Genomic DNA, 14,582 nt, shown 5'->3' with positions numbered 1-14,582 from the left:
AAATAAAGTCAGCTTTGAGTGTGGTTGTCCGCTTTCCCAAGCCCACTCAGCTTAGTATGCATCTTACTGATCCTGTTAGTGCTCTCTCACAACGTCCGCTCCCGAGCCGCTCGTTTTTTTTTCGCTCTTCAAGCTCCTCTTCCTCCTTGCTGGTGTGTTCTCCTTAGATCTAATTTTTTTTTTAATTTCATGTTATAAACCTTCAATATGACTTGTAAATTTTAATGTTATCATTTATAAACTTGATTTTGAAATTGCAGTCTCATTTATCAGAATTATCACGGAACAATCTTACATAAAGCAGCTGAGAAAACCTTTTCCTCCTCTTCACTCATGTGTTCTCCTTCGATCCATTTTTTTTTAATCTTATAAGTTATAATATAACAAATTATAGTGTTGTCATTTACAACCTTTATTTTGTGCACCTAAATTTTGAAATCACATTACAGTATATCAATTATGACGGAAGAATAATGCCTTCCCTAGCTGAGGAAACCTTCCATTAAAAGCCTCTGTTGTGCTCGTACGCTTTGGACCTCTCGGAGTATCTTTGAAGAACGCATTTAGTTTTTTTTTTTACCACGGATGAGTACCTGAGTACCAGTTATGTGAACCCCTGTGTATATCATAGCCTACCACAGTGTTACGTCACATCCTGTACACTGTGCATTCATTTTTGTACTTTTGTGCTGCATCCCACCAAACTCGTCTTCATATTTCTGGAGTGTATTAAAAAAAAAAAAAATCGCGACTGGTTTGACTTGATGAGCAGTGAGCACAGTGCATTGCAAAATGGAGAGATGTCTTGTACGAGCGAGTGGTAGCGGAGACCAGCGTGAGCCTACGACTGGAATCAAGGAATCTCATCAGCCACCTTGAAAGAAAAGGAAGCCTCTGTGTCGGAAATATAATCCAGAATATTTAGCATTGGGATTTACATTTGCTGGATCCGAGGATGAACCAAAGCCACAGTGCGTTATTTGGCAGGAGGCATTGTCAAATGAAGCGCTTAAACCCACAAAATTTCACCACCATTCATGTACAAAGCATCCAGAATGTGAAAAGAAGCCACGTTGAGTTTTTTTCAACGCAAGAAATGGGAACTTTGCTATCAGGAGTTTTCAATGAGTAAAATGACAACTTTACTTAATAGTGGTTTGGAAGCATCTTTCCTGTTTTGCTGAGGATTGCAAAGTCTAAAAATCCCACACAGTTGTGATGCCCTGTGTGAGGGATGTGTATGAATGTTTATTTGGCTCTGAAGCAGTTGAAAAAAAACAAACTTGCCTCCATTCCAATTTCAAATAATACAGTTTGTCGTCGTATTCAAGACACGTCACTCGATATAGAAGAGCAACTTGTTCAACATCTTCGAGGTAAGAGATTCACCATTCAACTGAATCCACATAAGTTGCTGGTTTCGCTCAATTACTGGTTTACATGCGGTATCCTTGGGAAGGTAAAATTGTTGAAGATTTCCTGTTTTGTAAACGCGGACACCTGGTGAAGAAATCTTCAAAGCTATTGATTCCTACATATGCGCACATTGTTTAAAGTGGTCGGATTGTATCGGGATATGCACCGACGGATGGACGTTCAAGGACGGGAGTGCACAAAGGTGTGATTCAGCAAGTAAAACAAGTTGCCCCAGCAGTACAAGTAACCCATTGCATTGTGCACAGAGAAGCCTCAGCAGCTCACCACTTGGAGCCACAACTATAAACTGGCTTTTTGCTGCACTATGTAATGAAATGGGAGCTCATCACGTCCACCTGTTTCTGCACAGCGAGATCCTCTGGCTGTCACGTGGACGAGTCTTGCAACGTGAATCTGAGCTGCACAAGGAACTGGAGGAATTCTTAACAAACGCGAGCTACAGCCATGCTAGCCAATTCAAAGACCAACTCTTTCTTGCCAAACTTGCATATTTAGCTGATATATTTAACCTTCTCAATGATCTCAACCTTTCATTGCAAGGCAAAGATTCAAACATTTTGATGCTTAATGACAAAGAGATGGGATTCATAAAGAAACTGGGTGTGTGGCGAACTCGCTTGGAAAATGGAATTACTGGAATGTTTCCGCTGCTCACGGAATTTCTCAGTAATTCTGAAATTTGATTGCCCAGCATCAAAGCATTTTTGACTGCTCACCTTATTTCCTGGGGTACGCAATTTGAGACCCACTTCGGAGACATTTCAGGTGACGAGTGGCAGTGGATCTGTCCACCGCTCTCCGAAGATGTCGTTTCAAACACAAAGCTTGGCTGCCGAGTCCAAGATCAGCTGGTGGATTTGTCATGTGATGGCAGCCTGAAGGTAAAATTCAGAAAGCAATCTCTCAGGGCCTTTTGGCTGTCCGCTGAAAAGGACTATGAAGAACTGTCAGGTGAAGCAATAAAAATATTGCTTCCATTTGTAACAACCTATGCTTGTGAAGCTGCATTCTCTTGCTTAACAGCCTTAAAAACAAAGTACAGATCTCGGCTCCAGACAGAACTTGACATTCGTGCCTGTCTATCCACAATTTCTTCTCACATTGATGGACTGACAGGGAAGATTCAAGCCCAGAGCTTTCATCAAGTTGAGTAAGTTATATTCATACTTTACTCTCTCCATGTACTTATATCACTTAAAATATGAAACAATAATATTACAATTGTTGAGTTTTTGTATTGTTATCATTTTAAAACTAATTTAAACACATTTAGAAGGGTCTGCTTTTTTTAGACTACACAAAAATGCTCGTTGTGCGTAACATCACTATTAGTCTGGTATTTGCACAAAAAAATTCGTTTTGAAATGTTGTGAAAAAAGGGGGTAAGTGGTCCATAGGAAAAATACAGACACCAAGGTGGTCCATGCATTGAAAAGGTTGGGAACCAAATGATCTACGTGTGTGTGTGTCCTCTTCTGCCCTCTCGCTCTCTCTCTCTCTGTTATAATAAACCTTTTTGTTCGTAACAACCTGCACATGTTCATGCGAGCCATATCATATGGGGAGATGGCAGCCATATCATTTCTTCTGGGTGCCATGGTGGGTGGAATCAAGTGACAGATGTGGGTGTGGTCTGGCAGCTGTCCAACTCATGGGTGCACATTTCAAAAATCGAACAACAACAACAACAACAAAGCTCTTGTTGACCTGCTACATGCAGCAGGTAAAATTTTCAGGCTACCTTCAACTAATCTTATTAACGAGATTCACTTGGAGGATAGTAGGACACTCAGATGGAGAAGTGGATTCAAAGATATTGGAAGGATAAAATAAAATTGGAGACTTGTTTCAGGCCAGATTGAAACGAGCAAGGTGCTCTCACCTCGATTGGATGGGAGAACCAGATTACGGTTTCCCCATACACAACGTACCGCGAAGAAACATCCCTACGACTGTGAACACCATCCCTACTGTGAAGCATGGTGGTGGCAGGATGATGTTGTGGGGATGTTTCTCATCAGCTGGGACTGGGACACTTGTCAGGACACCTGTTTATGACCCCCCTAAAACAGGTATTCGCTCTTCTCTGAACTACACACAGAATTTCAATGAAACTTGACCACAACCTTCATCACCCTTGATGTGCCAAAGTTTATTCATGGCATTTAAAAATTTCAGTCTAAAGGGAACTGCAGGAGGTTTGAGCGACTGTTGCTCCTGATCCAGGTGAGTTTTTTTGGGGGCATTCTAGTTTAATATATTTTAATTTTTATAGAGCATGGAAGACCTCTCTTAATAATAATATGAGAGTTAGATGAGTTCTCCTGAATTATTCTTAATCCTTCTCTTCCCTTCTGCCTCCTATAAAAACTATAATCGACCTTTTGAGGTCACGATTGACAGCTGCTGCGGTCAGTCGGTGTTATTCTATACTTAACATCCCCGCTGGGGTTCACCCCTAACCTTCTAACCCGAGACAAATCCATGAGATTCTCCTTTCCCTCCCTCTCTCCCCCTCCCAAAGCTGAACTTCACATTTAGCTTCAGACTCGGTCTGGCTGCAGTCGCACGGTAACAATGGTATTGATGATTGGGTACCGCGTTACACAGCTGCTCTCCATTGTTTTTTTCACTCTGTGTTTGTAATGTGACTTTAAAAAAAAATGTATTGGCCAAGACCCTGACCCTGTCACACTGCCCCTCCTGAACGTGCCCCAGAAGCAGCTGTCCCTGTACGTCCTGTAACCTCAAGCTCCGGGCAACCTGGCCTGGCGAACTCGATTACGAGTTCTAACCATTTACTGCACCCCCTTCCACAGGTGTTCCCCGAGACCCTTGTTCTTCACGGCCATGCCAAAACCAAGGTTTGTGTAAGGTAAGAACAGCAAGCTTGTATTGCTAAACTGGATGAGAAGTGTCAATGATGTATTGTTTGATAAACAACGTACAACACTAATTCCCCCACTAGGTGGTTGGAGACGAGTGGAGGTGTTTTTGTGTGCCTGGTTACCGTGGCAACCGTTGCCAATGGCAGGTCGATGAGTGTTTCTCATCTCCGTGCCGCCACGGTGCCCGCTGCATTGACTTGCTGGACTCGTTTCGCTGCCTCTGCCTTCCTGGAACCACTGGTACAATGCAAGTTGCTGTTTTGAGCTGGGAAAGACGATATGATTTGATGCTGGTGCAACAGTGAAAACCAAAACGTACGAGCTGTCAGCAACCGGTTTAATAAGGGTATTTTTTTTCATGGTTTTGGACACGTTCCTGGCATGACCTCATCTGATGGACCTTGGCCATGTATTGGTGAGGGTGAATGGTGAGATATAATCCAGAAAGGAGCAAAGGAGCTACGGTTTTGCACCAATATATAATATGGAAGAATATTGTGTGTGTGTTGTGTGATTGTTGTTTGTGTACGTGTTGTGTGTTTGTGTTTATGCGTTTGTTAATACTTACTGTACGAGCAATACCCGCTTGTTTTCATCATTTTCCTACCCTCAATACCCATACCCCCCCACCCCCACTGTCAGGGGTCGGTGGTTAAGCTACTTGCACTATTCTCTGTGTACAGGTGAAAATCACGTCCCCCTCTCGACTCTCACCGTATGTGGGGGGGGGTGCGGGGGGTGGAGTGAGGGTGAAATTATTTGTGCCCATGACCTGACCCCTGAGCACATATGCAAAATTTGGTGGAGATTGGCCCAGTCATTTCCGATTATATAATTTAAATCCGACTTTTTTTTTTTCATAAGTTTTCAAATTTTTTTTGACCTAAAGCACTCCTTGGCACTCACTGATGAACCTCTGAAAATTTGACAGATTCATTCAGCCATCTCTGAGAAAAATGGTGATGCACATAAACGCACAAACGACTCTTATGGTATCGATAGATAGCAAGCTGTTCGATTGTGTTGATCATGAATGATGTGGATTATATTGAGAGAAACAGGGATGTTCTCGGTCTTTGATATGTCTGCTGAAAAGCCTGTACATCAAAGAAGAAGCCATCATAACAACAGAGTATGGAGAGACAGAATGGTTTGCAATTAGATAAGGGGTCAGACAGGGATGCATCTTGTCCCGTTACTTGTTCAATCTGTATAGTGAATACATCATGAGGAAATGAATCTTGGATGACATAGAGGCTGTTGGTATTGGAGGAAGATGCATCAACAACCTAAGGTATGCTGATGACACCACTCTGTTGGCAGAAAGTAAAGATGACTTGATTAAACTGCTGCAGACAGTGAAGAAGGAAAGTGAAAAAGCTGGTCTTTATTTAAACCTAAATAAAAAAAAGATTAAAATATTGCCAACCGAGAAGATCGATGTATTCATATTGGGAGATGATCACAGAAATGGTGGAAAGTTTCATCTTCCTGGATTCGAAGATTGAAGTGGGTGGAGAATGTGGAGGAGAAATTAATGAACGGTTAGCATTGTGGAGAATAGCAATGTCATGATTGATAAAGATCTGGAAAGACAAAGAGGTGACAACACCAACCAAGAGAAGGCTCGTGAATAATCTTGTCTTTCCAGTTGCAATGTATGGATGTGAGTCAAGGACAGTGAAAAAGAAAAAAGTAAGAAGATTGACTGTTTTGAAAAGTGGTGTTGGAGACTCATGTTAAAAATTCCATGGACTGCAAGATCTACAAACAAATCAGTACTTGAAGTAACTGTGATGGCACTCGGTAGAGTGCATACCTCTGCCAGGCTGAACAGTTTACGTTTTGTATTCCACTAATAGGTTATATCTACATCTTGACCTGAACCAAAATCTAAACGGCTTGTTCTTATATCTTATCGAAATCATCCACCAAGTTTTTTTCATAACTCGTCCATAACTTTTTTGAGATATCGTGCTATACAGTACGATATCGTTTTTAGCCCCATCTCTCAATGATGAAACGTCACTTAAGAAATTATCAGATCCAGATCCGGATCTTCACCAAAACCAAATCGAATCGTCCTTATCTCACATCCAACGTCTTCTGTCCACCAAAAACTTTTTGAGATATTCTGCTCACAGGCAGACAGACAAAAAGACAAATGGGTGAAAACATAACCTCCATCCACCTTCGTGGTGGAAGTAATCCGTGAGCCTTGAGGCAGACCAAGTTTAAAATTTCGGCCTTAAACCACCTCAACGAAGTTATCTACTATAACCGTCACATGTTTACATGTGATTTAACCGCAGGTTAATTTTGTACCCTGAATATACATTCTGTCCAAGTTTGAGATGATTAATCCTGTGTTTTGTAACTTGTCATCTCTGTGTCTGTTTTTTTTTGTCCGTGTGTTATACTCTCTCTACTCCTTATGGAGGAGGCCCCACAAAAAGCTATTGTAAGTGTGTTTTGTGTCTGTGAGTGAATGAGTGTAAGTGCACTGGTTCTCAGATGTACTGTAATCGAAATATCCTGACAAATAGGCTCCACATTATTTAATGTGCTGTCTTGTTTGTTTGTGTGTGTTGTTTGTTCATCTTTGTTGTTGATGTGATAATTTGCTCATTTATGTGTTTTTGTCGTTTGTTTGTGTGTTGTATGTTTGTTTGTTTGTGTGTTGTTATCCTGCACACACGGAGTAAGAAGCGGGGTTAAGCAATATTTGTTAATGTCCGTCCATCTGTCTGGCTGTTAACATCAGTTTATGATCGAGAAGGAACAACTTATTTAAATTGAATCTAATATTTTGAACACTAATAAATCGGAAAAAGAACATGCCGTTTTACCAGACTTGGTCTCTGAATTCGTCCTGATCGCACATGTGCAGAGAGGAATGACATAACATTTTTACTCTGTCTGCCTGCCTGGCAGTGAAGCAAAATTTAAAAATATTCCAAACAGGAAACCTACTGTTTTTAAGGATGTCCTTAAGGACACAAACAACAGGCACAAATAACTAATGTAACACGTTAGATCGGGTGGTGTGTTAGACACTGTGTCAACGACGGTAAAACCCGAAGTTTATTTATACAACTTTTACAATCTATATTTTCACCTCCATCACTGAAGGTGGAAGGAGTTTGTTTTCACCCCTGTTGGGTAGTCGATCGAGTCGGAAAAAAAAAAAATCCAAAAATGTTTTTTTTTTTGAGATTTGTTCTTCCCTTATTATCAGTATTTAAAATGGTGATTTCAGTTAATACAATGGCGATTTCGATGAAACTTGGTGGGTAGGTTCATACCATGACCTAGTTGTGTGCAAATGAGAACCGTTGCTATGAACACCACCGTTGCCGAGCAACGGGACTTTGAAATTTTTGAAAAATCATAAAAAATTAATTTTTTTGAAAATCAAAAATCGGGCCACGAGCGACTGTGGGCAGTACATTCAGCCATATTGTCAAAAAATTTCCATCCGGATCCTATGAAAACTGTCGGAGAAGATAGACTTTGAATGAACCCTGGTCGAAAACAATAAGAAAAACAAAGTTCGTTATATCTCAGAGACTATGAGTCAGATATACATGAAACTGGTATGGTAGGTTCATGGTATGTCCTAGTTATGTGTGAGAAAGAACCGTTCCTATGGACCCCTCCGTTACCTAGCAACGGCCGAAAAACCTCTAAATGTGGGGGTATTTTAACGAAAAAACAATCTGCAGCATTAACCCTTGAAGCAAGAATCATTAATTTTCTTGTGCTTAATCCTCAGGTCAGTCCCCCATTGAGCGGGCCCATCGCGTCAGGTTCTATTGGGTAGGCGACTACCCATGTCCACCTACTGGCTTGTTTGTCTGTCTGTTTGTTTGTGTAACCTGGTGTTGGATTAATGGTTAGGGTGGTGGGCTTTGGATCCTAGGATCCTGAGTTCAAATCCCGCTCGGCTATTGAATTAAAACCGGGTGGGGTTAACTCGGCCGTCATCCTTTCGAGGTTGGCAAAATGAGTGCCACCATGCTGGTATACGGTGTCGGAGTGGCGACCCCTCCAGGATTGTGCCCAATAGCCAAGGAGACTGCTTAAGCAGCACCAACGCTCTGCATAGAGTATGGTCCCAATCTCCTCCTCTCCTTCACCATTGAGAGATGGGACCAAAAACGATATATACATGATATTTCAAAAAGTCCTTGGGCCCAATATGTTCTACTGGATCAGGCATTGCGTGGCGGAGGTATGAACTTTTCCGAATGCCCTTCTAGTATTTAAGTTGAATTGTATACTTGAACACTCGAGAGCACTAGTCGCCTTCTTTTCACTTCCATAACCCTTTCGTTTAGCAATACTTGGACATGTCAGATAGGGTAGTGTTAATGAGAGTGATGTATTAATTAAGACTGCTTTAATAGTGCTAAACTTCCAGAATCTTTTTAACAATCTTTAAAACCATTATTTTATTCATATTTAAGTATTCACTTGAACACTGCATGGAGTAATTCGACAGTTTGTTTATGTGTGTGTTGTTTTCACTGGCATACAGGGAGATTGTGTGAGCAGAAAATGGATCCTTGCCTTTCTGCTCCTTGTTTCAATTCTGGAACGTGTCTCTGGGAGGCCGCGAGGTGGTACTCGGGAAAGGCGAGGCGTGCAGCAGTAAAAGTGAGCAGGGACAAAGAGCAGAGAGAACAGAAGCGAAGTGCAGCTGCTCTGTGGACCTTCCGCTGTTTGTGCCCAGCAGGTAGAGAGAGCTGGAGCTTACTCACCAGCAATACCTGGTTTTTGTGTGGGACACCTTTCTCTGGTAAACGAGTTCTTTTTTTTTCCAATTATCGGCCAATCGAGGGTTTTATGGCAAAGGTTGAACTGTTGGTTTTTATCAAGAATTTCGTTTAGGGAGATTATTGCCATGCTGATTGGTCGGTTTATCAATCTTTTACCATTGCTGTCACCAATTTTATCATGAAGATGCACTGCCTCAAACTTAAAATATACACTGATTTCAGCTCAAAACATCTTTGGAGACATCACTTTTCATGGTTTGCTCAACAACTGTGCTTTAGAAAAAGATGGAGGCAACAGCAGGTCGTGAATGAGAGGAAATTTACCAAGAACATGATACAAGTTGGGCCGTGGCAAGAATCCGATCCAAGTGTGATTGAATCAGAACTGATCATCCGAGCTTTGGCCTACTCGTGAACATTCATACTACCAAGCCCTTTGCAAAAGCTTGGCATCTGAAGTACAAATGTGATGACGTTGATCTCATAAGCCATCATGTTGAGTGCTTTGCTCTATAAAATGAACTTTGCTCGAAATAGGCTCGACTGACCGTTCAATGTCACCATATTTGTACTCGTACACCCATCTCACCACACTCGAGCTTCCTTTGCAGACCTGCATTGGGATTCTATTGTTACTTAAATGAGAATTTCTGTATAATATCTTTGGTTCCCAGACGTAATTTTTTTTTTAAGTCTGTCTTCGTCTGTTCTTCCATTTCCATTTTCCTTGTCGTCATTCCTTCCCCTTGGTCCTTTGAGAGATGTGCTTCCAAAAAGCTATGGAATCATACCGGATTCATCTGAACCAGGGCCGTATTTAGGTACGTAGGGGCCCTGGAGCATGTAAGATATCGATTTCTTGAGGCAAAACCATTTCATCCTTGACTCGTTTGTCCATGACGTTAATGAGCTCTTCACAAATTGTGGACGACAGATAGTTTGTATACCACTTCCAGTGTTAGCGTTCAACTTAATTTGTTCAGCTAGGAATGGGTCAAACCCTGCCAGTAGTTCCATTAGCCCAAGGTAGTTACCATTTGCTGGCGACTCAATAATCTGATCGTTGCCTCGAAACGTAATCCCGCTTGTTTTACATTATTTTATTCAAATGGAAGTAAAACTTGATAAGTGATAAACTTAATAACACTTACAGCACGTTTCAAGATGCTGAGCCAGTAATTGGTCTGCTTTTCTGCGTGTAAAGCCATACTGAAATCCACATGTCCTCCGCACAGCTTAGATCTTTTTGTTAAAGCGAACATGCAGCCAATATGCATTTTGGAAGTTTTATTTTGACAAAATTACAGATTTTGTTAAAACTACTACCGTTTTTAAGATTGGAAGGAAATTGGTATTTATTTAAACAAAAAAATGTATTTTCACAAAAACTGTGGAGGCCCCCATTTTGTTGAGGCCCTGGAGCATGTGCTCCACTGGCTCCGTCCTAAATCCGGCCATGGTCTGAACTGCCATAGATTTTAAGTTGTCTGTTTGTGTCGATTGTTTTTTTGCATCGAGTGCTCGCTCCTGTGTATTTTTTCATGCTCATTCTGTATTTATTTTAATTCTGCATCTCAAGCTCGGATAGTTTTGGGCCTACCCATTTTTATTTATTCCCAACTGTTTCCCATACCCACTCACCATGTCTCAATCATCTCTGTCCCATTATTCACCACCCTCGCTTTAATTCCTTCCTTGTACCTTCTCCGCTTCCCCAAGATCCCGCACCATGTCTCAATCATCTCTGTCCCATTATTCACCACCCTCGCTTTAATTCCTTCCTTGTACCTTCTCCGCTTCCCCAAGATCCCGCACCCTGTCCGTTTCCCCAGCATTCCACCCCCTCTCGCTTCACCAGCGTCCCACTCCCTCTCCGCTTTCCCAGCATCAATTCCTTCCTTATACCTTCTCCGCTTCCCCAGGGTCCCGCACCCTGTCCACTTCCCCAACATCCCACCCCTCTCTGCTTTCCCAGCATCAATTCCTTCCTTATACCTTCTCCGCTTCCCCAGGGTCCCGCACCCTGTCCGCTTCCCCAGCATCCCACCCCCGCTCCGCTTTCCCAGCATCAATTCCTTCCTTATACCTTCTCCACTTCCCCAGCGTCTGGTCCTCTTCCCATTTCCCCAGCGTTCGGCCCTCTTACCACCTCCCCAGCGCCAGTCCTCTTACCACTTCCCCAGAGTCCCACCCTCTTACCACTTGGCCAAAGTCCTGCCCTCTTACCATTTGGCCAGCGACCCTCTTCCTCTTTTGCTTCCCCGTGTTCTGCCCCCTCTCTGCTTCCTCAGCATCCCACATCCCTTTCCACACTCCCCCACCCTTGCCCTCTTCTCCTATTCCTGCCAATAGAACCTCCTCCCACATCTCTAACTCTATGGACCTCAAACATCTGAGGTCTCACTCCAATTTGACACGTATCTCAATTCAAGCTGGCACTAGTAAACCTGACATTATCTTACAAAATCCTTGCTTCCACAACAATATGGCTGCTGAATCACGTGACCGATGACATCATGATTTTTTTTTCTGTGGACCATTTTACCCCGAGATGACCCTCAAAAATTTTCATTCTGATCGGATGTGGCGTTCTACATATGCAATTATGACGTCATAACGAGGGCGCCTATGACATCATTTAAAAAAATCGCTCATTCTCCATGAAGAGTACCTGTTGTGTGCCAAGTTTCAATTTTAGCCTTGGTGCGGTTTCAGAGATAGAGGTCAAATTTTTTTACCGAAAGCGGCTGCGGAGAAAAACACGAACGGTCTGTGCGGACAAACAAACAAACAAACAAACAAACAAACGGACCCAATTGCAATACCCTCTTTGAATCCTTCGGCGAGGGTAATCATTGTAAAAATGACACATAACTAGCAACTCACCATCAGTCATCATTGTTGGATAATGGTATGCTGCTTGACTTGGCAAACAGGATTTTGTTCAAGCAGATGGAGGCTGGCTCGGACAGGTTGAGGTCATGGAGGCCGTCAGTAGCCATGTGATTTGCCAGTGAGAGACCAAGCATGCAGCTACAAAATGCGTGGCCAAGACCGAGAGAGACGGAGGACGTTGACAGAGAGAGGAAGAAAGGAGAGATCATTGTGGGCTGCTACAATTATATGGAGAGACAAAAGAATCGGATCAAAGAGAGAGATGTTGGTGAAGCCAACATCAACAAATGATCCATTTGCCATTCCGCTTATATCAAGACAATTTCCTTCTTTGCAACAAAGACCTTCTCGTAGGTTCGTCATTCATGGGGCTGAAAGGGACTGACTCGGCTTTCCAAAGCATCCTTTGTTGGGTTTCTGCTGTTCTGCAAGACTAGACTTGTCACGTCCTTAATTTTGTTGGGATCACCCATTGTTCATTCCCTTTCCATTTGTACTGGGATTGTTCCCTGTGGTGAGGCATGAGTCCGTGAATCCAAACTGGTCTGCGGTGAAGCATGATGCCATTAAACCAAACCAGTATGTGATGAGGCATGATACCGTGAATCCAAACCGCTGTGTGGTGAGGCATGATGCCGTGAATCCAAACCGGTATGTAGTGAGGCATGGTGCCGTGAATCCAAACCGGTATGTGATGAGGCATGATGCCGTGAATCCAAACCGGTATGTAGTGAGGCATGATGCCGTGAATCCAAACCGCTATGTAGTGAGGCATGATGCCGTGAATCCAAACCGGTATGTAGTGAGGCATGATGCCGTGAATCCAAACCGGTATGTAGTGAGGCATGATGCCGTGAATCCAAACCGGTATGTAGTGAGGCATGATGCCGTGAATCCAAACCGGTATGTAGTGAGGCATGATGCCGTGAATCCAAACCGGTATGTAGTGAGGCATGATGCCGTGAATCCAAACCGGTATGTAGTGAGGCATGATGCCGTGAATCCAAACCGGTATGTAGTGAGGCATGATGCCGTGAATCCAAACCGGTATGTAGTGCGGCATGATGCCGTGAATCCAAACCGCTATGTAGTGAGGCATGATGCCGTGAATCCAAACCGGTATGTAGTGCGGCATGATGCCGTGAATCCAAACCGCTATGTGGTGAGGCATGATGCCGTGAATCCAAACCGCTATGTCGTGAGGGATGATGCCGTGAATCCAAACCGGTATGTAGTGAGGCATGATGCCGTGAATCCAAACCGGTATGTAGTGAGGCATGATGCCGTGAATCCAAACCGGTATGTAGTGAGGCATGATGCCGTGAATCCAAACCGGTATGTAGTGCGGCATGATGCCGTGAATCCAAACCGCTATGTGGTGAGGCATGATGCCGTGAATCCAAACCGCTATGTCGTGAGGGATGATGCCGTGAATCCAAACCGGTATGTGGTGAGGCATGATGCCGTGAATCCAAACCGCTATGTAGTGAGGCATGATGCCGTGAATCCAAACCGCTATGTAGTGAGGCATGATGCCGTGAATCCAAACCGCTATGTAGTGAGGGATGATGCCGTGAATCCAAACCGGTATGTGGTGAGGCATGATGCCGTGAATCCAAACCGCTATGTGGTGAGGCATGGTGCCGTGAATCCAAACCAGTATGTGGTGAGGCATGATGCCGTTAATCCAAACCGCTATGTGGTGAGGCATGGTGCCGTGATTCCAAATCGGTATGTGGTGAGGCATGGTGCCGTGAATCCAAACCAGTATGTGGTGAGGCATGATGCCGTGAATCCAAACCGCTATGTGGTGAGGCATGGTGTCGTGAATCCAAACCGGTATGTGGTGAGGCCTGATACCGTGAATTCAAATCGGTATGTGGTGAGGCATGATGCTGTGATTCCAAACCGGTATGTGGTGAGGTATGGTGCTGTGAATCCAAAGCGGTATGTGGTGAGGCAAGGTGCTGTGAATCCAAAGCGGTATGTGGTGAGGCATGGTGCTGTGAATCCAAAGTGGTATATGGTGAGGCGTGGTGCCGTGAATCCAAACCGGTATGTGGTGAGTCATGATGCTGTGAATCCAAACCGGTATGTGGTGAGTCATGATGCTGTGAATCAAAACCGGTATGTGGTGAGTCATGATGCTGTGAATCCAAACCGGTATGAGGTGAGTCATGATGCCGTGAATCCAAACCGCTATGTAGTGAGGGATGATGCCGTGAATCCAAACCGGTATGTGGTGAGGCATGATGCCGTGAATCCAAACCGCTATGTGGTGAGGCATGGTGCCGTGAATCCAAACCAGTATGTGGTGAGGCATGATGCCGTTAATCCAAACCGCTATGTGGTGAGGCATGGTGCCGTGATTCCAAATCGGTATGTGGTGAGGCATGGTGCCGTGAATCCAAACCAGTATGTGGTGAGGCATGATGCCGTGAATCCAAACCGCTATGTGGTGAGGCATGGTGTCGTGAATCCAAACCGGTATGTGGTGAGGCCTGATACCGTGAATTCAAATCGGTATGTGGTGAGGCATGATGCTGTGATTCCAAACCGGTATGTGGTGAGGCATGATGCT

General features: G+C 43.6%; 1 protein-coding gene across 1 annotated transcript in view; it reads left to right on the top strand.

Annotated features, from left to right (window-relative positions):
* The window catches only part of LOC147018174 (uncharacterized), a 40,272-nt gene that overhangs the window by 2,640 nt on the left and 23,050 nt on the right, over positions 1–14,582 (top strand). The window contains exons 2-4 of the mRNA XM_085897595.1: positions 4,257–4,312; positions 4,406–4,565; positions 8,866–9,063. Coding sequence (XP_085753721.1) covers positions 4,257–4,312; positions 4,406–4,565; positions 8,866–9,063 — 414 coding nt within the window. The remainder of the gene's footprint in view (positions 1–4,256; positions 4,313–4,405; positions 4,566–8,865; positions 9,064–14,582) is intronic.

The sequence above is a fragment of the Eptatretus burgeri genome, chromosome 10, assembly GCF_056783735.1.
Source record: "Eptatretus burgeri isolate ZD-2024b chromosome 10, Ebu_testis_v1, whole genome shotgun sequence".
Lineage (NCBI taxonomy): Eukaryota > Metazoa > Chordata > Myxini > Myxiniformes > Myxinidae > Eptatretus > Eptatretus burgeri.
Note: the sequence above shows the minus strand (reverse complement) of the source record. Positions and strands in the feature narration are given on the sequence as shown.